Source organism: Harpia harpyja, chromosome 5 (assembly GCF_026419915.1).
Source record: "Harpia harpyja isolate bHarHar1 chromosome 5, bHarHar1 primary haplotype, whole genome shotgun sequence".
Classification (NCBI taxonomy): Eukaryota; Metazoa; Chordata; class Aves; order Accipitriformes; family Accipitridae; genus Harpia; species Harpia harpyja.
Genome location: NC_068944.1, coordinates 26562087 through 26588053, shown reverse-complemented (window position 1 = coordinate 26588053; position 25967 = coordinate 26562087). Strand labels below are relative to the sequence as shown.

Here is a 25967-nt window from a genome sequence, read left to right as displayed (position 1 = left end):
ACCACTGAATTACCCCATGTCTTTGAACTAAATGCAGTGTGGAAATACTTCAGAATCCAGCTATTTTTTGAGGGGAAAAAGTTGTAAAAATTTATGATCGAGCTGCAAGCAATTCATTTTTCTTAGAAATATGTATCTCAATATATGGTTTATGAAGCTAAACAAAATTTATTTCAAGAAGCGCATGCATGTATGTGTATATTAGTATTCATATAAAAACTAATTAAATGAACTATAAGTCTATGTATATATAAATTGATAATAAACAGCTCTGCTTCCTTTCCAGACAAGGAAGAAAGGTAGAAATGTACACTTAGTGAGTAGAATCCTTATCCATGATCTTTTTCCATCTTATTGCAAACTGAGAACTGTGATAGCACTTGGGAGACATGAACTCATAACAGCCTTGTGTCCTATATTCCCTGAGATGATTAAGAAACATTTTATGGAAGTAATCAACTTGCCTCAGACATAAGAGTTTTGAACAACTGATTATTTGTGCACTCCTTAAAATGGCCTTCAGTTTTGAATCTTAATTGCTAAAACAGCATCAAGATGACTGGGTGACAGATTTTCATTTTATGTATAATCTCTTGTGCTGTGGAACAGCTTCTGCTATGTTTTACATCTCTACCTCAGAGAAGACTCTCTCCTGAGGACAACCTTTAAGTGTCTGTTTATTTTAGTATAAATGATTTCAGAGTGACTTCAGTGGGAACTGTAAATATTGAAGTATGCTTAAAATGCTCTCTTAAGTAGAGCTGATCTTAACTATTTTTAAGTGCTTTCCCAAGTACTTGCGAAATTGGAATAGATGTGCTGTATCTTGTCATAGCCAGAAATTTTTTCAGACAAATTTCCTGCCACTATCTGCCAGGAGAACACCCCAAAGCCATAATACAAAGGGCTTTTGCTTCTGTAGATTACCTAATTTCTTCAGATCACTCTCTACCTCGGTGAGCTTTTCTGTATATCTTCTGTGGGACGTTTCCAGGCCACCCGTCACATTGTCCATCTTTTCTACAACTAGGGAAAAAGAACAGTATGTTATGGAAAGAAGAAAAGTGAAATTATGAAAAAAGTCTAGTAAACAATAAAGCAAACCATAAAAACCACTACTATCAAACAAAAAAAGCTCCTATCTGCTGGTGGGACCCAGCATTCTTCCAGTTCTTCAGTCTGCCAACAGTCCCCAAACATTTCTTTGCTCATCAGCAATCTCTCTCCTGAATGAGGAAATCCCTTTTTGTGGGTTTTCCTCATGAACCAAGTCCTTTTCTTTTAACAGTATTTTCATGCTCCAAGTGCAGTGCTGTGTGGCAAAGGCAGACTGATCGCTAAAGGCTCAGACACGTGAGAGAAGACTTCCTTTTATTTTGCTATGAGCCATTTCTCCTTAAAAAGTACATTTCTTTTTTTTCCTGTGCCTTTTAATCATTAAAAATTGCCACCTGGATAGCAAACTTTGGACTGAGATAGCAGTTTGAAGATGCAATTACTAAATATATTGGGGATCAACTTTTAAACATCTTGATAATGGTACAGATCACTCAAAACGGTCTTGAAACCATTCTGCCTCATTAAGATTGAAAGGATGGTCATTCAGCAAGTGCATATTTATGGCTGATGTGCTCTTTATTCTGTAATGTCTGAGTCATTTTCTTGTCACTAAGACAATCTGATTATTTGATGGAATCGATATGGCAATGGAAAAAGCAGAGCAACAAATAAAGAGCCTGCGGTGGCTTCCAGTGGCAAAAATGTGAAATGCTTGCAAGCTTAGAGGCAGCCTTCAGCTTCCACACCAAACCTTGTCTAATAGGCTTTTGCATTCAAGCAGCAACTAGGGGCAGAAATTTCTTCTCATCACAAGATTATTTAGCCCTTTTGCTACACTGGGAACGGAATGGATCTGAACCAACCCTGGAAGAGGCTACACAAGTTATTGTGCCAGCTCCCTCTTTCAAACAGAAGAAATAAGGTGCTTCCCATGTCTTGAGATAGTGAAGCCAATTCTGTAAACCTGTGTGGTGTAGGGGGTACCGCTAACTCTTTCTGTGTGGGAGATAATCTGCAGCTAGGAAATAGCTTCACAGAAGTTGTTGCTATGTAAAGACTTGGTTTTTTACTAGAAGTGGAAATTTAGGGGATCTTTTGCTGCTTATGATCAACCACAAGAATCCCAGACCTTTAAAGTGTAGTCCACCAAGTGCTGCTTTTTTATTAACTTTTGCCCTTGTTTTTCTGACTCTGGGTACCACAGTTACACAGCAGGCTTTTATTGCTTCCCCAAAACCAACAGGAGAAAAAGCACACCAAGATTATCTCTGGTGCAACTGCACTCAGGTGAATGGAGTTACAACACAGAAAAAGTCTCAAGGTTTTCAGAGAGACCAGACACCCTTTAGCAAATTACCTGTCTGCTCCTTTCTATACGGCTTACAAGCCAGGAAAACAGAGACTCTACTGTGTGTGCAAAGATACAAGTCAGAGTGTGGCTTTCTGTATTTGAGATGATGGCAGATTGCTTGCTAAGCACCAGATCCAGGCTACAATAATGGCTTTATTTTTTCAGGGGGATCATTGCTCAATACCTTCTGCTTTAGAAAGCATTTTCCCCCCCAATACAGCACTAATTTTTCACTGGTTCTTCTGCCCATTAAAGTTACTTGTCAAAATGCTGTATGCCATTTTTCCTAAATGAACCCAGAGCTGATACTCTGTTTGTCCTGCCAAACTGTCTTCCAGGCTGGAGCCCAGATCAGCAAAGGTCCTTCAGTTACTTCTGACAATCTACTGATGCATGTTTACACCTATGCATCACATGCAGTGAGTGTAGGGAGCATACTTGGTTTTTCTTTCTGGCTAGCTCTAGCCAGCTCCTTTTTCAGTCTGTTGTGTTCTGCTTTGCTTATGGATAGTCAGTGTGAAGGACATGGTTCACTCTGGGCACTTAAAGAGGACCTCGTGACAGCATCTGGATTTAAAAAGCAGGCCTACTCCAAGTGTTTCTGCTGGACCTGTGCCTTGACTAGCAATGTCACATCACCAATGGGTCTTGTTAATTCAGATTTAGTGTAATATTCACCTGGTTTCTCCAGTTATGCAATACACTTGGAGTTGGCAAATTGATATATATTATCAATAATGAAAGGAAAATGTAGTTTCTTCCTTTAGCTGTACAAATGAATGCCAGTTTGTACTTCAGATCTGAAGTTTGTAAAACTGAGATTTTACACTGTCCTATAACAACAAGAATGTTTTCATGGTTGAATGAAATCTAACACTGGAAATCTGGGTTAAAATATTCCCCTGAAGAGTCCAAAGCAAATTAAAATAGTAGAAATCCTATCAATACGTAGTAGCTTGTACTGGCAGTTCAATGAGATTTGATGGAATTAAAGATACAACAGCGTATGGTATTTTCATTGCCGAAAGTAAAAAAACCCCAAACACCCCACTCTAAAGACTGAGCTGGTCTGTAGCTATGGACATTCTTTGTGTGGAACACCCCAAAAATTTGTTGAAGCAGGACTTTAATCAGAAGCCTTACTGGTATTATTGACAATTGGCCGTGATATGTGGGGGAAGACTGTGCCTGAACTGTGTCTGAAAGATCACTAATGAGCACTGTTAAAAGGTCTTTCAGTCTCCAGCAGCTTGCCACCTACAGAAAGTAATAGCTCTTAATTCTAGCATGTAACTGGGTGCAAGACAGCAGCCCTGGATTGGGTGGGCTGACATGACACTTAGCTGGAAGATGCTGGTTTAGAGAGTCTGGAAAGACAAGGCCACTTTCAAACACACAAGGTATTGATTTTTGTCTATTTGACACTAAACTGGTGATGACTTACCCAGATTAACTTATGCGAATTAGCTATATCAGGCAAACCATTTCCTTTATTTTAATTGTTTCCCCTGTCGTGAAGTGTAGAGGAGAGAGGCCAGAGCCAAGTTCAAACCACCCAGCTCCAGCAGCAGAAACAGTGGAGGTCTCTGCAAATGTGAACTGTAGGGTTAGCTCAAGGATTCCCAGTGATGCAGGCTAAGCTGAATTTTGTCATCCCATAGACAAACCAATGCATATATTTGGTTTACACAGGGGCAGAATCTTAGCCTCCACGGTCAAACAAATTGTGGGCCTGGTGGACTTGATCTCCTGCCCAAACTCCTTACCCAAGCAAGTTGTAGCTTATGTACTTTCTTGCTACTGGTCTGCAAGTGGAAAGGATGAACTCTGGGGAGAATGAGTAGAGCGCCATGGCCAAAGTAGGTTTTGTTGCTCTTGCTGTGAAAAGGGGTCATATGAATGGATGTCCTATTATTGGGAATGCCTTTGCTTCCCTGGCAGTAGCTCCCACCATCATCTCTGGATGGAGCTTTCGGTGGTAGGTGAGCATGTGGAGCACTCTCAGGAGTGGAAGTAAACCTCTGGGGAGTGCCCTGGGTTCGAACAGCCATCTCCCATCTTCTCCAGAAAAAGGCAAAGGCAAAACAGGCAGACCAGCCATAATATCCCTTATGAAGGCCACTCTGCTGCTCCCAACAGTCTGCTGCTCTCAAAAATGAGAAGTCTATCTATGCCTTAAGCTTAGAGACTTAAGCTTGGTCGGATCTCTCTACATTGTCATCTCATTTTCTGACAAGGTCACTGTGGAAAATGTGGTAAAGACCCTCCAAAGCCAAAATTTCAAGTAGCTGCTGACCAGAACAGTGAGGACCTCCTGCATCTGAGCCACTATTTTGGAAGCAGGGACAAAATGTGCCATCTCACGTTACCTGCCATAGGTAATGGCAGGCAAACTCATAGATGAAAGTCATGCAAGGCATTAGTCAAGAAACTTCAAAACAAGGACTGACCAAAGAATGAGAACTACCAGACATTCAAGCTGAGAGCATGCTAGTTTCCCTCACTGGAGTGAGTCACAGGAAGATCATTTACCTTCAATAGGCTAATGAGACACTGGCTGGTGCCAGAAAAATTGTAACTTTGTATTTTGCATTTAATTTAAGAAAGTATGCGTAAAAAACTACAGATTGCTTTATTAATGCTTTTAACAATAATTTAATATGTCTTCTCAAAGCAAACTAATAGTAAACTCAGCTTGTTATTCCTTCATGACCTTGATGTTTAATTCATGTTTTGGTTTCAGGTTTCTCCAACCTACTATGTAATTTTTACCACCAGTTTGGAGGTTTGTTCTGTGTTGACTTCACCTCCCATTGAGTTATTTTTTTGCCTGCCATATTTAATCCACTGATTAGTAGTTTTAATGTTTTAAATCACAAAGGATATCTAAATACCACGTAGGAAATGAAAGTTTTAAAAGTAGTTTTGGGCTTTAAAAACATAAGTGTGGGAGGCAAATTTAATGGAAACTTAGCTAAGAGACTGAAAGAATCCCTGATGCCAGCAGAAATCCTTCTTTCAGTGTAATATTGCAATAAGAAAGACAAGCGAAACTCTAATGCAGAGAGGAGAGTTCAAGAGCTCTATAAAATTTTATTTTGAGTTTTGTTCTTCCTTTAAGGCCTAATTCCTTTGCAACGATCAAAAATATTGCAATAATTCCTTTGAATATGTACTGTCAGCTGGGGTTTTGTCTAACTCATGTTTTCCCTGCAAATTAGTGCTTAGGCACTGTGGAGATGAAGCTCTTAAGCTGCAGTTACAAAGGGTGAAATAAATGCCTGACGTATGACCATTTGCTGCTTGGCATTACAGAAAGGATACCTTCGACTAAACAGGACTTTTCTCCAGCATATGCTTCTTTCCCTTGGCATTCAGGTGGAGCAGTCACCAAGTTGGTGAGTGGTGGAGCAGTGGTCACCAAGATGTCTTAAGGTCTGTGAGCAAGATGTGCATTATCCACCTTCCTATAATCTTTTTCCCAATTTTTTGTGGGAGAGAAAATTCTTTTGTCCTTGCCCTGATACTGCTATGACAGAAAGACTAGTCCCTGGTCAGGCGTCAATGACTACTCAGTACAAGAGGGAGGTTTAGAAATTAGTGTAGCAAAGATGGGGCCTCAAGATGAGAGCAAAGCCTGGGGAAAAGACAGTGCTAGAGGCCCCCATGGAGAAAGAAGCTTGAAAACTGTGGTTTGAAATGAGGAAGAGAAACTCCCTCTCCCAAAGAGATCTTTTGGACAGTTTCCTTATTGCTATTGCACAAAAAAACATTTGCCAAAGCAAGATACAGAGCAATGGTTCCTCCAACTTGATAGACTGTTTCTGATGCCAAGTGAGGTCTGAGTCTTTTGGTGAGCCCCAGAACTGACAGCCTTGTACAAAACTCTCTTGAGGAAAATTCTGCTAAATCCCAGGCGTTTAGTGGCTGGGTTATAGCCCGGAAGGATTCCATCCTCATCTGCTGTAAGCAGATCTCTGCAGATTTGTACCTGGAAAAGGCCTAAGGTTGTCTTCCCCTAGTCCATATAACCAAATGATCTTATCTTTATAGATCAAGAACAAGGTTTTGAATCCTGGAAAGTTTTTTTTTTTCCTCAGAATCTGACTTCCAGAGACCAGTTACACATTCTTCAGGAGAATGTATGACCAATTATATATGTACTGCATGTCTTTACATTTGATTTTAGTTTGCCACATTCTGTCTGCTTGATTATGAAAAAGGAATACCTACATGTCTCTATCTGTCCTTCACATTCTGTCATCTCCCCAGCTAAATCTTCCATCTAAACCAATCAGTTTTAATTTTCTTCCCACTCAAAACTGTACCAAATCCTCCTAAATAAGTATTTATCCCTTTCTATTTCTACAATTTCATTTTCTTTCACTGGCAAAGGACAGAGGTGATGTCAGCTCTTCTACAAGTGCAGCTGTTGGTGGCACAGGACACACTGCATGCTAATCACAAGAATATTTACCCAGCTTCTTGGAGGGGTTTTGAAGCTACTCTCAGAGCCATACTCAAGCAGCTAGTTTAAAGCTAGCTTGGTTTTCTCCGCAACATGCTGTGATGTCCTGTTATAATACTCACAAAGTTGTTACTCACTTTCTTTTTCTTACCAGAAACTCACGTCTTATTTATTTAACTTACAGATGTGACTGCACAACATGCAGACATTTACATCAAAACATTCACAAGAATGCCTAAGTAGCTACAGTTAATTAGTGCTGAGGACATATGGGAATTTTAAGTCGTGCTTTCCAATGTGCCCTACCAATGACTTGCACAAATGAAATTTTCTCCATTACTGGGTTGCCCAGCTACCAGAATCTTTGCAATTACTGTCAAAAGCATCTAAGCATCTTTGTTCATCAAAATAATTGTAGATAACTCAAAACAATGGCACCTCCTCGTTCATTCTTCCTTCCAGATATTTCAAAGTAATATTGACCCTACGCTTTGTTCCTGTGATAAATATTATATTAGTAAGACTATTCCTGGCTCTCCCATTAAGAAGGATATTTATTCTGGAAAGGTGCAATATATGTAAAAAAGCTCAATGAAATCAAGGTATAGCACGTTACAGAGCTTTAAGTCTTCCAGTTAGTACTTCGTGTGGAAGAATGATCATTTTGTTCTAACTTTTTTCTTTTCTTTTAAATGTCTAATCAAGTTTCAAAACTTCATAATTGTTTGGAAGTGAAAATCTAAGGTTGCAGTTTGTTATGTGTGTACAAAAAGCCAACATTGCCAAGGTATCGATATTTAAGGTGAAATGTGATAAACTGCCTGTCTATCTAATATATGGAAATGCTCTTGGATGCCTGGCTGAAAGTGAAATGTTGGGCTTGATGCATACATACCTTTGTATCCCAGAATGGCTACTGTGATTGTTAACAGGGCACATAAAATATATAATAAGATGATGGAAAACTTCAGTGCCCAGTTATTTTTACATTTGGTACATTGAGTCCCCTCCTGAATACCTGCAAAAGAAGATTTTAAGAATTTTAAAACAATGGCAAAGAACACATTGCTGGTTTTATCTCCCCATTTGATCTCCTCCATTCTCTAAAGAACAAATTATTTATGTAAGCAGATGATGTATGGGTGCCTATCTATCTGCCTATTCTGCCAGGATAGCCTCCACAGTGGTTAAAGCATCAGCTTAGTGATACAATCGCTTTGGGATCTTAGCATGTGGAAGTAGGTTCTGCTTCACTGGAAAACCTGTGGCTTTCCTGAGAGACACGGCTATTTTCCAATTGTGCTAACAAGACTATGGTGAGCTTTGGAAGTCAAATGGTTATTAGCATCTCCTCTGTCAGGCATCACACTGTAGCAGCTCTTTCTTAGCATTCAGTCTCCCTACAGAGGCAATAGGAGACAGTAAATGCTCCAGCAGAAGGAAAATACAGAAATAAAATAGCATTGTGAAAACCCAATAGGAGTACTGGTCCTGCTTTGTAACCATTACCACAAATGGTTACCATGTGAACGCTTTTTTTCCATAATGAGAGAGACTTTTTTCCTTATTTTTGGGGGGTTTGGAGAATATTATTTCCACAGAAAAGAAGGGTAGCTATACTGGTAAAGCTAGCGGTACATCTATATCAACAGAAAAATGCTGGTGAATTTCCCCTTGTGGACAAGTTTAAGAAAAAGGGCCTCAAGTTGAGAGAAAACAGGCCTTTATTATTTTATATTTGCACTATTTGCAGAATGGTTTGATATCTTTGAGTCTATTAGGGAAGCAATATTCCTCTTTTCTCTACATGCTCCTCGGGAACAGCTTGAGAGTGTTGGAAGCATTGATTAAGTTACCAAGAAATTTGTCAGAAACACAAATGTGTAAAAACATGAATACTGGACCACTGTGCTGGAATTAATGGGCGGGATTTATCCCTCCTTCTGATGTGTGTTAAGCAGGCCAGGATAAATGTAGCTTTCTGTGTCTGTCAGAAAATGCATTTCTTTGATATTTTACTCTATTTGTGTACTATTAGGGGAGTCCCACAGGAAAGCTTTAAGCTCTAATAAATTCTATGTACCAGATTACTTAACTAATCAAAACTTGCTCCATAGCTTTTTATGAGTAACTTATATTTCCCCCGAGGCCTACCCGCAGATGATTTTACTTTTCCCAACTCATGACCTTCTGCAGAGTGGTTTTTTATTTTTCATTTTTTAAGAGAAAAGCACAGGCCACTTCCCTGGGTTCACGGAGGACGGGTGACCAACATATCAAGTTAAGTCAACTGTATTTCTCTCTCAAAGAACAGCAGTTTCCAGTGAATTCCTTGAGCCCAGGGTACTTGAAGGAGGGATTACCACGTTGAAACAACTCAGGAAGAGGATTTATACAAAGTTTATTTGACAAGGCATTTTCCTCAATTCCCTCTGCACATATACTAGCCATGGCTAAGGCAGAAATGCATCTCTCACAGGTCAGCCCACCTTCTGCATTATGTCATCTAATGTTTTTTCTAAACTTTTCAGCTGTGACATGACTTTCTGCTGCCATGTGATGAAACCAATATGTCATAGATTTGGGTTCCTTGGTGTTTAGGCATAAGACCAGTTGGGAACATCTGGTTCTTTTTTCAGGAACAGGAGCATCAGGGGAAAATGAGACAAAGACTTGTAAGCATACACCCAAGAACAGAAACTCCAGAGTGGAAGGGCTTCTTTCCTGCCTGGGTAGGTGGGAGGGAAGGGAGCTGGCACGGAGACAGGCAGTTGCATAGCCCAGTTATTGGTGACTTGGATTTGGAAGGCTGATAACTCCTGCACCACAAAAGAAAAGGTGAAGTGTCCATAATTCAATAGCCAAGTTTGCTTATGGATCCTGATGTGTGGGCTGGTTGTCTTTGGTTGACAATCTTAAGGAGTTTGCTAGTGGGGAAGCTCTGCATACTGAAAAAGCTGGAGAGGGAAAGTACAGTTTTCTAAGGGTTTGCAGTAGGTATTCAGAGACTGAAATTATTTCACAGTAGGAATTTGTGATGTATGGAGCACCATTTTGCTGCTGTTAACTGGTACCAATGGGCTCATTGAAGCCCTGAGCGCTGAATGGTTCCTCCTCCAAAGGGTTTAAAATTCAGATTCCAATCCTTTAAGTCTTTGAACATCCCACATATCAAAAAACATGAGAAACTTGGGGCAAAAAGCACATCACATTCACCTTCTAAGTACACAGATAATAGAAAGCTTGATCCTCCCTATTTTAATGTTAATGGAAGCAGGACCAGATCCATAACCGGGAAGACTGATAGACTGCAGAGGTACAAAGCACAGAGAAAGGCAGAAATAAAAACAAAACCTTTGACAGCAACTGCACATAGAAAAGTTTCACTTGATTACAGTCTCATATTAAGATTACTCATTTTATGACATGACCTGCTTTCTGTCACCATACTCTGGCTTCCTGTGTGGTGTAATGAACTGAAACTTCACTGATGTCACTGGATGTATTGTAGTTCAGCATCTAGCATCATATATGTTCCAGTGCTTCATAAGGATCTTGTTTCACTTGTCTCAGTCCTCTCTATTGCTGGTTCAATAAAACAGCACTTTGGCTTTTTGGAACTTTTACTTTCAGCGTATTTCAAACTGACATCAGAACAGTGCCCCAACAAAAGCCAGACCTTTTCATCCTTTAACAGTCCAGTGCTGTTGGTATCAGTAATATAAACACAGCATCCTGAAGCGATCATACAGGCTAGAGTGATTTCATTAACTAAGCTGGGCTGGAATTATGTATTGCATTGTCTGCTGGTGCTTTCTGCCTGTCAGCTTAAAACTGCATCTGACTGCCATTGCATCCCTGCTATCCTCATCTAACGTGTCCCAGGTCCAGGGCTGGAGTAAAAAGCCAGGGAGCTCTAACAGGCTCCTTTGTTTTCCTTTACCTAGAGATAGGCACGGTAAAGTCTTTCAGAGCTATTAAATTTATTCTTTATTGCAAATACATAGCTCTTAACTCTGCTGCTATTAACAGCTGACTTTCTAGTTTACTAAACTTATAAAAATTACTAAAGATAGAGGTACTTGAAGAAAAGATTTGGAAGACTCATTCTGATGTCTTTCTGTGCAGTTAAATAATCCAGGCTATGAGCAAACGTAAAAGCCAGGAATGCAACCCTCTCTATAGGGATGAATTACAGTGTAACCAGGGCTCCACAACCTCCCCAAGTACATACCTTGGCTTCAACTTGCCCCGTTGCTCTTCCCCACTACCCCGTTTAAGGACCAAACCCAAACAAGATTGTTCTGATACAGGAGATGCATTTAGTCTGCACTGTGAGGACACATTTTTATTGAAGGTTGCTCTGACAAGATGCGATAGCCAAAACGTTAAGCAACAACAGATGGGAGATGATTTCAAATGCTTGTTGTGATTACACAAAACCGAGCAGGTTGGCATAAAATCATACAGGTTTATCAAAAAAGCTGAGTCAAGGCTTGAAGGACCCCATGCTTGGGCTTTAATTTGACAAAACTTCCCCAATTTTACCCACTCAACTGCTTGCTTTCATGGCTTACATAAAATGCAGTGTTCTTCCAGGAGATGTGTAACCTCTCATCTAGAAAGCTGTAGAGTAAATGTACAGGGAAAGACCCTACACACCCATTCCATTGATAGAACATATGTAAAACCCGCAAAAGGGGGTTCTCAGCTGAAGTCAAGCTCTTCTCCCTTTGTTATTGTTGCTTCTAGTGCAGCACACTCCTCTCTGTGTCCTGTACACGTGTTTTCAATGTTGGTCTGCTCCCAGACATTTGTCACTAACTTCCAAACCCAGGGAACCAGGGTCACTTCCACATGATGTGCATTTCTCACTGCTGATTTGATCAACGTTTAATAAATATCAGATGGGACAAAATGTGCCTCGTTTCGCTGGACACATGCTTTTTTCCATTCCTTTTCCCAACTTATTTTAATAAGAGCTCTGGTTTTTCTATCTCACTGTTGGGAAGACATCTGGCCAAACAGACAGCGACCTAGTACAAAGAGATCCTGCTGGCTCACATGCTTTGGGGAGCCCCTTCTCTGCAAACCAAGATGGTCACAAAAAAATATGCAAGTGAGACATCCCCCTGTTACCAGGCTTTGTAGTATTTGTTTTTATAGCATTGCATTCCAGTGACTGAAAACTTTGTTCTCATGCAGGGGGTATACATCTGCAGATTCCTTTTGGGCTCCAGATAAGCAGAGGTTTTTCTGGGAGAGGAGCTTGTGGTTTTGGTTGGGGTTTTTTTGTTGTTGTTCCGTGTTTTTTAATGGGAGACTAAATATATTTGCTCTTTGACATGGAGTAACCACCTTACAAAATGCCTGACTCCTCAACTATGTTACACTTCAGGAGCACATCTTTGAACACTCAAATATGATGTGCACACATATTTTTTTTGCCGAATAATTTTTTTAAAAGCATTTGCTTCTGTGTCCTTTTCTTGGTGCTTGCTGCAGGATCTTAGGTGGCCTCATAATATTTCTGCTAGCAGATCAGTTTTGACAAAGATGCAAGGTTCCCTTCATAACCATGACAAAAAATGTACTGATAAGATGATTGAAGAAATGTAGTGCGGGAAATGAAAATACATACACTAGTTAGGAGGGTTTTTCCCCAGTGTGATTCATTGAAGAGAGATGATAACCTATGTTGAATTTTGGAAGGAAGACTGCAAGCCTAGTTTGCAGCCATCAAATGATAAATTTCTCAAAGCTAATGTTTGCAAAACTGATGAACAGTAGATCTAATATTTATATTTAAAGGGGCCTGAGCAAACTATGTCCATCTGGTTCCAGCCCCCCTGCCATGGGAAGGTACCACTGCCCATGGCAGGGGGGTTGGAACTAAATGATCTTTAAGGTCCCTTCCAACCCAAACCATTCTATGATTCTGTGATTCAACATGTAGGTAGGAATCAGATACTGAGAGGTAACCATGCAGAGTTGTAACAAGCTCCCAGTGGGTGCCTATCTCACTAGCAAAAGTAGATGATCCCAGGAGGAACCCACCTCTAGGTGTAAATAACTAAATGCCTTGAAAAAACTAGCTGTAAGTGCTTAAATTCAGGCACCCAAGTGTAAAATGGTAGTTTTTTACTAATATGCATGACTAGCCATTAGGAAAGTAAGTCTGTCTCTTAGGACAGAGAGGATTTTAAAATTCAGGCATATAAGCGTGTACATATATACACACATACGCACACACACATACTTATGTTCAAATATATAGAAAAAATATATGTGTGTATATGTTTTTTACAGAGAAGCTTTTCCATATTACATTAGCACACTCAAATCAAAAGCAGACACATCTTTGCCAACAATAAACTTTGTATAGCTTTGAGATTACTGGATCCATCCAGCCACAAAATTCAAAGTGAGATTTTTGTCTTCTCTTCTGTGTGGTGTTACTGGTTATTAACCTACCCTTCATGAAAACAATTCCTGTGATCCTCCATGAATGGTTTCATTGCAGTCAGCAAAACCAATGATTCGACAGCTCCATATGACTAACCTACCTCAGAAAGCAATCGTTCTTTATAATGGTTATAAATGGCAAAAACTGAGACTGGTTCATGCTTTTTTAAATTATTATTTTGAGATAAGTCTCCTTCCTTCAGTTTAGAGTATATTCTTACACTGTAAAGGCTATAACTTGAGCTAAGTGTAAATAGACACCCTACATTTTTCCTAGCTAATGCGTACAGGTCTATACCCATCCCCAAGTTATTGGATGGGCATTCAGCATGGGGCTGCAGCCATGGGAAGCATAGCATATACTAGGGCTTCTCTGAGCAGCTGCCCCTTGAGCTGCTGCACGGTGCCCCAGCCCCTCTCCAGCTCTGTGACCTAAATGCTGCTGGACAACCCTTCCTGGGGTAAGTGTGGCTAAGAGAGCAAACGTCACGGTTATTGCACGACTGGTCTGCAGGAAAGCACTGAGCCCTTAGGTTGCAGTTGTGAAGCACCTGGTTTGGCAGAGCCATGCTCCTGCCTTCAGTGGCATGCTGAGCCATTCCTCACACCACAGCTCCCTCACGTATGCACATCCATCCCCAGGGCTTTGTGGGGAAGAGCTCTTGACCAGGCAAACTAAGGCCCTTTATTGTACATTATAAAACAGGGGTGATACTACTGAATTGTGTCTGCTGCGACCCCCTTCTTCACTTCTTGCTCAGTCTCTTGCCATGATTTCCTTTCCACTCGGCCCTAGGGGGAACACGAGTGCCAGCCTTCCTCCCACATCCACAGTCTTTGCAAGCCCTGGCTCTGCAATGGCAATGGTCCTGCTTGCCCAGGTGGTGCAGTGCTGCCTTGTGGGCAGGTGGATCGCAACAGCCTGCTTAACTTCATTCTCAGATTTTTACAATGCCATTGGAAAAAATATTTAGCACAAAAATGCTGTCATTTGTTCCAGAATTTACTAGTTTTGCTTCTGGTTTTGTAATCAAATAGGGATAAATGCAAGCTATGGTTATTTTGAAAAGGTTTCTGGTCATTTACTAGGAGGCAATTAAAGCAGTGAAACTTGAAATCTAAGCGGTGGGTATGTACTCACCTAACTTGTGCCAGTTTTCCTATGCCAGGTGGAAAATCATGAAAAATGGCAGCAAGACAGAGGATGGAACAGCCACTCTATATTTCAAATAAACACTGCAAGACACAGAGCTTCTTTCTTCATAAATTAATAAATAAATGGACCAACCCCAAATCACTCCATCCTCACAGGTTTCTACGGTGTCCTGCATAACCCGATCGCCCTGTTACATAGCTGGCAGCTTGTATGAATAACCTCTGGAGAGGAAAAAACACACCTCAAAAGCCTGTTCTGAGAATTTATGCCTCAAAAGAGCTGCGCGACTCCTGCCAGGGCCAGTGGTGCCAGTGCTTGTGATTTTATCCTAAGCTTCACACTGTGGGATTTCTTTTTCACCCTGGTGCCCCTTTCTTTCCAAGTGCAAGGTCCTGCACCGGGTTGGGGCAACCCCCAGTATCAATACAGGCTGGGGGATGAAGGGATTGAGAGCAGCCCTGTGGACAAGGACTTAGGGGTATTGGTGGATGAAAAGCTGGGCGTGAGGTGGCAACGTGCGCTCGCAGCCCAGAAAGCCAGCCGTACGCTGGGCTGCATCCAGAGCAGCGTGGCCAGCGGGTCGAGGGAGGGGATTCTGCCCCTCTGCTCCGCTCTGGTGAGACCCCACCTGGAGTGCTGCCTCCAGCTCTGGGGTCCTCAGCACAGGGAAGACATGGGCCTCTTGGAGCGGGTCCAGAGGAGGGCCACAAAAATGATCAGAGGGATGGAACACCTCTCCTGTGAGGACAGGCTGAGAGAGTTGGGGTTGTTCAGCCTGGAGAAGAGAAGGCTCCGGGGAGACCTTACTGCAGCCTTTTGATATATAAAAGGGGCTTATAAGAAAGATGGAGACAGGCTTTTTAGTAGGCCCTGTTGCAATAGGACAAGGGGTAATGGTTTTAACGTAAGAGAGGGTAGATTTAGCCTAGATAGAAGGAAGAAATTTTCTATGATGAGGGTGGTGAAACACTGGAACAGGTTGCCCAGAGAGGTGGTGGATGCCCCATCCCTGGGAACATTCAAGGCCAGGCTGGACAGGGCTCTGAGCAACCTGATCTAGTTGAAGATGTCCCTGCTCATTGCAGGGGGGTTGGACTAGATGACCTTTAAAGGTCTCTTCCAACCCAAACTATTCTATGATTCTTGCAGCTATATAAGACTTTCAGCTTTCAAGACAACAGCATATCCTAGACTGTTAAAAAAGCAGGGAGGAGTTGTTCCTTAGGGCTTAAGACACTAGAAGAATCCACCATTTACAGGATTTTTCATAATCCTGCCCCTAAAGAGCCACTCTCACCACTGAGGGGGCTATGCTGGGGCTGGGGCTGCCAGGGCTCACTATGTCCCTCATCCCCTGAAGCTGGAGGGGGGCACTTTGTCCCAGGAGCCGAGGGTATTTCAGTGGAAATGGGGGGCTTTCTTCTCTGGGACACCTTGGAAAAACCCCACCCTTGATGATCCGCAGGTTGCAGCCCAAAGCTCTGCATGCAGGGGAGGCTGGGCAAATTCTCCTCCACCAGACTGAGTCTGTTGGAGGCAGTGGCTGCTTCCTGTAAATCCAAATCCCACATCTGACATAATAAAGAGCCTCAGAGGGCCAATACTATTATCTCTGGAAAGCTTTCGGCCTAAGAAATACTTTATTCTATGTAATGTACACAAACCCTTTCATTAAAGGAGGGGAGAACCCTCATTTTCAGCCTGACCATCATCTCTCACTTATTTATATAACCCAGCTAGCATTTTCTCTCTTTGTTCTTCACAGTAGACCAGAGATTCACAATGAATTGTCAGAAATCCTAATTATACACTTCAACGACCATCACCATTTAATTATATAGTATTACCAGACAATGTCCTACTGTGATTAAACACTAAATATCTTAATTGAAAGGATACAAAAAGCCTGACCACACCACAGGTTAAGCAAAGACTGCTGAGTATCTGAACTGTATGTTAGGCAAATATTATGACCAGAACTGAAGGACCAGCATGGTAAATTTTAAGAAAAATAATGGATTTGCAACAGTTTAAGGTCCAGCCATAGCAATGTGTTACAAATATCACACCACCAGATGGTCTAACATCCCATAGAGTATTAGATTTAAAGACATGTCTAGAACTTAACTCAAACCAGAACAAAATCCAGTAAGTGCTGGTGCTTTTATGTGTCTATCCTCAGTTACTGAAAATCAAGCAAGGAATCACTCAGTGCATGTCTCTGGAACTAAACCCCAAAATCTAATTAGGTTGTTCAGAAGATGAGAGAAAAACTAGAACAGTTAAAAGAAGATGAAAATCATGTATGAACTGAACACTTGTTCAATGGCAGGCAAGACAGCCACAATACATCACAGCAAAGAGCCTCTCAAACTGTATCCCAAAAGAGAAGAATTTAGACTGCCTCACAAGAAGACATATAGCCAGATCTATAGTGAGATCAAAGCCAGACCTTTGGTTTGTACCACAGCCTCCTAAGACAACCTAAGGATATGCAATCCAATGAGTTAATTAAAACTAGAGTGAACAAAGCATTTGCAAAGTCACAGAAGGGATCTGTCCTTCAGAGTTATGCCAGATGGCAAAGTAATGCCATTTCTGTCTAAGTCTGGGTCCTCCGTTCTGAAATAAACAAGCTTCCTAATGAACCATAGCTCCTAATTAAGATGGTATAATTTGATGATTAATGTACATGATTTTTAGCCTTAATTCAAACTACATTTGACTGAAAGGAGGAAAAAAGGTAACACACTGAAAGTGTGGATTTCCCATAACATTCTCTATTTTTATAATACAGTATTTAGGTGTTAGCGACCTTAGTAATGGTGTTACATTAACTGGTAAGTAGAAAAAATAATAACTCCATGCTTTGTGGCTTTTGAGATTCGTTTGTTTAAGAGGGCAACATGATCTTGTCTGGGGCTGTGAGCATGGTAGGTGCTGATATCACCAGCAGTGACACCTGTGCTGCAGAGCAACTCACCAGGAACACGGTGAAGTCATCCAGAGCACAGGTGGAAAAACTGTTCTCTTCATGGGAAGCTTTCAGCCTTTGTTTTACTAACTTCTACACCTTTTAACATTATGTTAAGGACAGTGCTAAAAATGTTGGATCACTATTTAACAAAACAAGAAAAGCTCACCCTCACCAAATGAAGACTCCAGCGACGGACAACGAGGCTACATTTCTGTGTTCACCGATGCTACCACGAATGCTATTCCAGCTATCTACAGAAATTAAACTTTTTTATGTGCCTGTACAAGTTAAATGGGAATACTCGGCAACCATCTGTTCCGCAGAAGTTTCTGTGTGGATACCTACGTGCACACATGCAACACTAACGTGGTCGAGGCAGGTCATTTGTTTAACCGCATTATAAAATCCCATGTGTCTCTGCAAAGTGTGCTTTTAAACTCTTATAACTCATATGAATCTAAACCAATTTTCACTAAGTAGTTGGAAGCACACTGCGTGCCCTTCTCACTCATCAGGTTTTTTTCTCTCCTCTATTACTTAGTGGAGCGGAACAAAATAATGTTTAGACCGTATTTGATGGCATAAAAATTGTATTTATCTTTTTCCGTTAGGGAAAAATACAGAGCTACTTTTGATGAGACTTTCAGCAGGAAAAAATGATTGCCTGCAGGCTATGAACAAGTATGCCCAACTTCATGCTGAAAAGCAAAACTCTGAGAAAATTATAACGACTGTGATTTGTAAGCATTAAAATGCAGATGCATCAATACCTGCAGGCTTTGTCACATGTTCCAGCTGGAATGCTGCAATGAAGTGCTGACATTAATAGAACTGAAAAAACTTAATGACGATTCGATCCCTCAAATTAATATATAGACCTTTATCCGCCCTTTGCTGGATTTAGTGGTAAGGCTTCCATTGCCTTCATTAAGAAGCATTCTAATATAAAAATTGCCCCTTTTCCAGCTGAAAAGTCTATCTGAGGACATTATTTGGAATTTAAAAGACTTATGTGCACATAAAAGAAGAGGTAAAGGTGTTTCTATTCGTGCTGGGTACTTAGCAGTTACTTAGGCCCCTTATTTGGAACGTGACCCCAAAAATGAAGAGGGCCATGAAGAAGAATATATTAGGACCTCACAGAAGAAAGTGAGTGCAGAAAACACAGTATGGATACAGAAGCCTTCTCTACGCATTTGATTATGGCTGTGAGTGCAAATTGCCACTTCTGACTAGCCTTTTGCATGATGATATCAAGACTGTCTGGCTGAGATACCAACAGTGAACAGAGAAGAAAGGATCCTTGCAGGCACTGCATTGAACATAGCTCACGGTCACAAATCCACTGGCTGTAAATTAATTCCTAATCTCCTGAGGCTACATGTTCAACTACAGGAGAGAAATTATGTCCAGGTATGAACACTGCTCCTCTGGAAGTGTGCTGCCTTAGTCCCCTCGGCCAAATCGAGTCATGGCATTAAATCACCTCCAAAGGAGAGGGGCTGGCAGGGCTAGGATTTATGTTTCACCTCACTGCCCTTCTAAAACCCCTTTCTAAAGGTAGAGCTTTTTCCTCAGAAATATTGCAGGCTTGATGGCAGAGACAATAAATCCTGTTTCCATCCTCCAGCCTAACCAACCTCCCCCAACCCACCTCAGTCTCTGCCTCCTTTTCCTGAATCTTATATCTTCAAAATGGATGTCTTCCTCTGTGAAGCTGGATGTCTAGGCTAAGATGAAGGACTGTGATCCAACGCAGCTACCATCTTTTAGTTTTCTCGTTCTGTTCTCCCCTTTTCCCTCTCTCCTGTCTTCTCTGTGTCCTGTAGTATCTCCAGCTCCTGAGCTCTCCCCATACCCCGGCTCATACACACCTCACTAGCATCCAATTTCCTGGATAAAAAGCAGACTTAGAATGAATTCCTCAGGCAGTCAAAACATTTTTCACATGGTTGTGCCAATGTGCAATGGCTGTGCAAAGGCTGTACAATATAAGGAGCAAACAGCCCTGATAAATGGATTTTTTCCACCTAATACCATCACAATTTCTGTGATTTTTCCCTGCTTAATATTCATCTGTACCTAGAGAGGAAATTTTTATTCTGTAAATTACTAGAAGTTTCCTGTACAGAGGTGGAAGTGTGGTTGATGAAGGCAATTTGTGTTTTCCCTCCTAACAAAGCAATAAGCAAATTTATACTGTCTTGATAAACACGGGAAACTGCTGAGTTAAATCTGCTTGTTACAAGTGAGGAAAAGCTATGCAGAAGGGCATCCAGAGCACTGTAGTCACAGACAAGATAAGCAACTAGTCAAGAGTAAAACAAACATACTACCTACCTACCTACATAGCACCTACCCACTACCTTCCTAATGTCAATGCAATCACCTGTTAAGTAGGTGAAAACTCTATTGCAATCATGGAAATACAGAAGTTGACAAATCCATTAATCCAAAAGCATTAACCTACTGAATCTGTAGGGTGTATGTATGCCTTGTCACAACCTGCCATTTTTTAATATCCTGGGAAATTTATTAGACCGCCCCTAACACAGCATTAAACATGTTGCTACAGTTACAATAATAATAGTAATAATAATAATAATACTGCAATAATAATAATAATCTTCCTGAAACATATACTCTTGGTTATAATCCTTTTCTTGATAGCTTACAAAACCATGGAAAACTAAGTATTTGCAAAATATTTTTTAATGGAGCCATGGAGTTTTAGGGTGTCCAGCTCCAGAGCAGCATGTAGGGGAGGGAGCTTCCATGAGGCCAGGGGCTCCTGTGATTCCACATCTGCAGATGGAGGACTCAAGTCTTACCAGGCATTTCAGGCTCATTGCTACAAGTCTTATCAGGGCATTGAGGTTTACAGTGGGAGGCTTAAATTGAATTGCTATTCTTATCCAGAAGACTAAATTAAAAAATTAGAAGTTTTCACAACAAACTTTATGTGCTTTGATGGAGAGAAAAACCCAGATACTGAAGGACATTTTAATTAAGAGGCAGAAGGCATTATATAAATCTATAGCTACAAGTGGGAATTTGTATATTTTATTTTAGAGGAGAAGTTGTAAGGGAGACCTGTGGTTTCTTCCCCTAATTGATGTGTAAATATATTATTAAAAGTTCTTGAGAGAGGTACAATCCTATGTAATAAAAAAACCCCAAACAAAAACTTAGCTTGTGTTTCAGTGAAAGCAGTCCAAAGGTAACTGAAAATAATGTTTACTTCTTTGGAGGGCAACGGTTCAGGAAAGAAGGAAGAAGGGAACTGAGTGAGGTCAGACAGGCGAGATGTGTAAATTTTTTTTATTTTGAAAAATTATTCTTCCTGAATTTAATGCCAAATACTTTCAGACTACAAACCTAAATAGCTGCCTTACAACTCTTTCATTGGTTTCCAATGTTCTTCTAGACTTGTAACTTTATCATACCTTTAACTTTTTTAAGAATGTTGAAGTCCTCGAATAATGGCTGTAATAATCAGGTTTCCCTATTTTGATATGATATACCACTAAAAATACAAAGAAAATGATTCCTTTCTGTACCTATTGTAAAAGGTGGCAAACACTTAGAAAGTTAATAAAATTACACACATTTGTGTCAAGCCTGAATTTGCTTTTCAATGCCTATTTTTACCAAATACCAAGATTTATTGGTCCTTGAAGCAAAAAAATGACTGAAGCAAATCTGGGGTCAATATTTAACTTCCGGGTCAACACATCTTGCTTTTTCACTCCCAGAGAAGTCAATATTGGCTGCCATACTCTGCAGCTGCTCTTTTGAACTCCAACAGAGAAATACATCACACCCTTGACGCACAGTCTTTCAACCTAAGTGTGGAGACACTATAATTTATTTGCTCAACGCAAGTGTCAAGTGTTTTCAGCACTAAACTGCACCAAACACTCTTGTTCCTTATCACAATTTCAACTGCACAAGTGTAACCTCTCTGGCTTCCACAGTGTTACATGCATTTTATATCAGTGTAGGTGTATCACTCAACCAGGGAGCTGGAAAATGTCTTTTCTTCCACATCAAGCTAAAAGCATAGAACAGAAGAGCAGGTGAAGCAGCCAAAGTGGCAGCTCAGTAGAAACTTCAGATTAAAAAAATTAACACATAGCACTATAGCCTATTTAAGCAAAATCCAATAAACTTCAAAATAACTCTTCCTTGTGTCTTCAGAGTCCACAGGCACTGAGTCCCTGTACTGCTCTAAGAATTATAAATAATAGGCTGAAAAATAATTTTCATGTATTAAAAGTAAAAATATTTTCCTAAAATGTCTGTTTCTCAGCAGTTTTATTTGACTTAGAACATTTATTTCTTGGCTGGTTCCTTGTATGCCAAATTTCAGTCCAGGGTGAATTTTTCCATGGCTGAACTATATACTCCTGAAGAGCAGAGTTGGAAATGTTGAAAACCATAAACTATAGCTAAAGACACACAGCACAAACAGGACCACGAAAAGCAGAGCTTTCAGTTTGAGAAGAACCTTCTTTTTTAATGAGAGATGTATTTTGTTTGCTAAGCATACTTCATACGTCACCTCCTGATACTCTAACTGAATCTTCCTCAAGCCTCCGCAAGGAAGAAATGTTTGGGCACATAAGATGTAGCCTTTGCATGTAGGAGACTAATGTTTTCAATACTTTGCATGGTCTTTTTGTTCTGGACTTCTGGCCTGATCCACAAGAAAAGTGGTGTCCTGTTTGCTCATTTGAATGATACATTACCCTATTTAAATAGCTTAGATAAGACTTTCTTTAATGCTGCAAAAACAAAAGCTCTAAAAAATGTTTTTAAGGTGAATGAATGGATTCAGGTCCTTCATATCCTATAACATGAATACTATTTTTTAATGGCAAGATCAACACCTGTACAATTTTAGAAGATGTTGCACAATTGTGCACATGATACAAATGCAACCCTAAAATAAACTGCTTGATAAATGTCCTGGTAGCTCTTTATCAAAAGATGAGAGAGGATATGCCCAGTTACACTCCTGTAGAGACTGTAAGGGTAGTCCAATTTGTTATGCAGGTTCTTCTCTCTTCCACTCCTTGTTTTCTCAAGAGCTTTGTTAAAGAAAAGTTAAAGGCACTTACAGAAATTTCCTCCAAGTGTTCTGCCAAGGTGCATGAGCAAACTCAGGTCAAAATTTTGCTGTACATGGACAGAAGCCAGAGTACAGAAGAGCACTTCATTTTTAATCGTTATTCCATTAGTTACTAAACTTCTTAGCTGCTCCATAATATTTTGTACTGTCTGAAAATGGCATCCAGCTTTGTGGGAGATCTTTCTTCGGCCTCTCTCAGCTGTGGACACAAATGTAAGGTTTCTAAAGGAACACAAAACTTAATGCACAGCTAGTGATGAGTACAGAGCAGCCATTCGAGCAAGCTGATCACAGGGTAAGCTGGGACCACTTACAGAAAGTGAATGTCAATGTACCTAAGAGTATGGTGGGAACCAAAAGCATAAACCCTGTGTGCTATGCTTGGAGAGCAGTGGCTCAAAAAAGGATAACAGGAGTGAGATGACAAGAAAGCTACCACAGAGTAGAAGTTAGGGCAAAAAGGGCAGATCCAGCTTCCTGTCTTGCTGCAGTGAGCTGGCAGTTGGTCAGGTCTTGGGCATCGCAGCGCTGATGGGCACCCAGCTCGACACAGGGACCTCAAAAGCCCAACCCACTGCAGTGGCTCTCCAGCATGAGAAGGACCTGGAACCTGGACAACCTTGGACAAGCTCAGTGGCTCAGGGCCAGGCTCGTCATGGAAAGGTCAAGAGAAAAGGTTTCCTGGGGCTGGTGACCAAGGGCAGCTCCTGGTGGGGTCAGAAGCTTGGAGGGCCACCGGCTGCAAGGGAGCACGTATGGGAGGGAGCTGCTGTTGAGCTCCTCACATCTGTAGGGGGGAGGCTGCAAGTCTTACCAGGTGCTTCCTCACTACGAGTCTTACCAGGGGACTGGGGTTTAGAGTGAAAGGCTTAAATTGAACCAAATGCTTTTCTTACTCGGAAGAAAACATAAAAAAAAAAGAAAAACAGAAGACTTGGCTGCAGAGCCTAGGTGGTTTAATGGAGCACTGGCACTAAAGGGCACTTCTATTAAGAGGCAGAAGGAGTAACATACACCCCTGGCTATGTGTTGGAGGTAGAAAGATGACTCTTGGAAATGAAGCAAAAATTCAGGCAGTGGGGGTGATTACAACTGGAACAAATTACCATCACAGGGGATTCCCTGTATTTTAATGTCTTCATATCAAGCCTGACTCCTCATTTAAAAGATATGCTTTAGCCAAAAACAAAGTCATTGGACTTCGTACAGGAGTAACTGGATATAATTGTACGGCCTATCATACACAAGAGGTCAGAGTAGTTAAGTGTTTTGGCTCTAAACCCTACAAATGGAAATAGGTGTGTCTCCACTCTGCTGCACAGAAAATATATGTCTTTAGGGGAAATTAAAGGTGATGACAAGGCGTCTTACTGCCCTGAGGCGGACATGCCTTTTGGATCCAGCTGAGCTCAGAATTAAGACAGGGAGTGAGCAGATAACCCTCCCAGATGTTTTATGACACTGGATGGGGACAGCAGATGATAACGGCCAGCATAGCTCTGTATGCTGGAACAGCAGAGATTTTGTTTTTCTTATAAAACATGTAGTAAGTTGGTTTGTTCAAGAAACAAAATAGAGTGAATCAAAAGGAATAAAGGCTGGAGGCTAATTAAAAGCCTGTTTCTAGTAATACAATGGGAGAAACTGCTCAGGAACAGTCCATTATGTTGTATCAGGGCCCTGCAATACTGCCAGAAAATGCTAAGAGCTTTGGTGAGTTATTTTCAGTCCTGTTTATTAAACACTACCACTGAGAAATCCCTCTGTTGCTTTTCCTGAGAGCGGGCACCATCTCCAGTGTGCAACCTGGCCATCCTCAGCCAGGGTGTCCTGTCATTCAGGTATCCATCTGGAGAGACAACCACCAAGGCAAGCATATGTCTCTTACCTAGGGGAGAAAGGACACATTTCTCATCTTGGCCCTTCTTTTTTTCTTCCTTTAAATAAACATACTGAATCAAAGTCCTAAAGGAGGACCTTTAGAGCTGCTCACCAAATTCTGGAGGTAAGCTCTTTTTGTCAAAGTGCAACTTTTTCCTTGAAGTGTAGACTAAGCATATGGAAAAGTGTGAGGGAAGAACAATGTTTCAGTCAATTAATACAGATTGGGAAAAGGTAATAGTACTAAACCTCATGTATCATGACTACACAAATCAATGTAAATTGATGACAATTCTAGTGACTACTAAAAGGCACAGTATGGAGAGTGAAGATTTAGGACCAGGATGTGAAACAGAAGCATTCTTTAGGACACTGGAAAATGCTAAGTTTGACAGGCTTGTAGAATCTATTTACTTAAGTACTTTTTAAGGCAGAGCTCACTTGATATTCACAGAAAACTACTGAGATCCAACCCGTCCCTACAGTCCCTATTCTGAGCATACTTTCTGCTGTATTTGCACCCCTTACTTATGGCAATAAAATTAAATGCTGCATTTCAGGATGATTTGATTTCAACCAAAAAAAGTATAATGAGTGATTTAATAAATGAAATACTGGAAGATTGCTAGAAGTACTGGACAACTGTGCATCTAGGCTTAAGCATTAAAACCTGTTTTCTTGCAAACTTCCTTTATCTGCATCTGTTTGGATGGTTCCCACAACTTGCAAGAGAACAGAGACAAAATCAGGGGGGTTTTGTCAGCTTTTCATGGCATAATGGGTAATCAACACATCGATCTTTTACAGCCAAGAAACCTGCCTCCCTGTGAGCTGTAACTCGAATCATTCACCAGGTTAGTCACAGCTGGCGGAGGCTGTGCTCTGCTTCCGGCCACGACTCTGCTGTGCCAGGAGAAGGGGTAAGGGCACTTTTGGGAATCCGCAGCACGCAGTGACTCTGCCATCAAAGGGGGACAGTCACTGCAGAAAGCGTGTGGCCACCTCTGCTTCAGGGTGACACGCTCGAGAGATATTCACATTCATGCTGAGTTTTACTGCAGCCTGTAGGTCTATTACTGGTTTTTTCAACTTTTTCATGTAGTAGGCAGCAGAATGAGTGAACAGACATACTATGTTATCCAGTCTGACACCTATTAACAGATAAAATGCCATTGTAGTACTGAGGGTGTCTTAAATTAACAGTGTTGCATTTCAGCAAGGATGCTTAATGTGTTGCAAAAAGAAAGACTGAGGGCCTCTGTCTCCTTAACACAGCTGAATAATACCTGGCAATCTTACAAAGTGAAAAACATTGCCTTGAATTTTCATTAAGGCTCAGTGTTTGGGTTCAGTGCCAATTCCCATTGGCTCACTCTGTCTTCAAGATAAGTTGCAGATTAATCTATTTTACTTTCTTACAGTAGCGAGGCCAAATTATCCTTGTACCTGCTCCAGTGGAGACTCACAGAGTTAATG

At 41.0% G+C, this 25967-nt stretch overlaps 1 protein-coding gene across 3 annotated transcripts in view; it reads right to left on the bottom strand.

Moving 5' to 3' along the window:
• COLEC12 (collectin subfamily member 12) overlaps window positions 1-25967 on the bottom strand; it is a 101587-nt gene that overhangs the window by 12891 nt on the left and 62729 nt on the right. For all 3 annotated transcript variants that reach the window (XM_052787750.1, XM_052787753.1, XM_052787751.1), the window contains 2 exons: window positions 7774-7896; window positions 928-1026 (listed from right to left, as the gene is read on the bottom strand). In XM_052787750.1, coding sequence (XP_052643710.1) covers window positions 928-1026; window positions 7774-7896 — 222 coding nt within the window. The remainder of the gene's footprint in view (window positions 1-927; window positions 1027-7773; window positions 7897-25967) is intronic.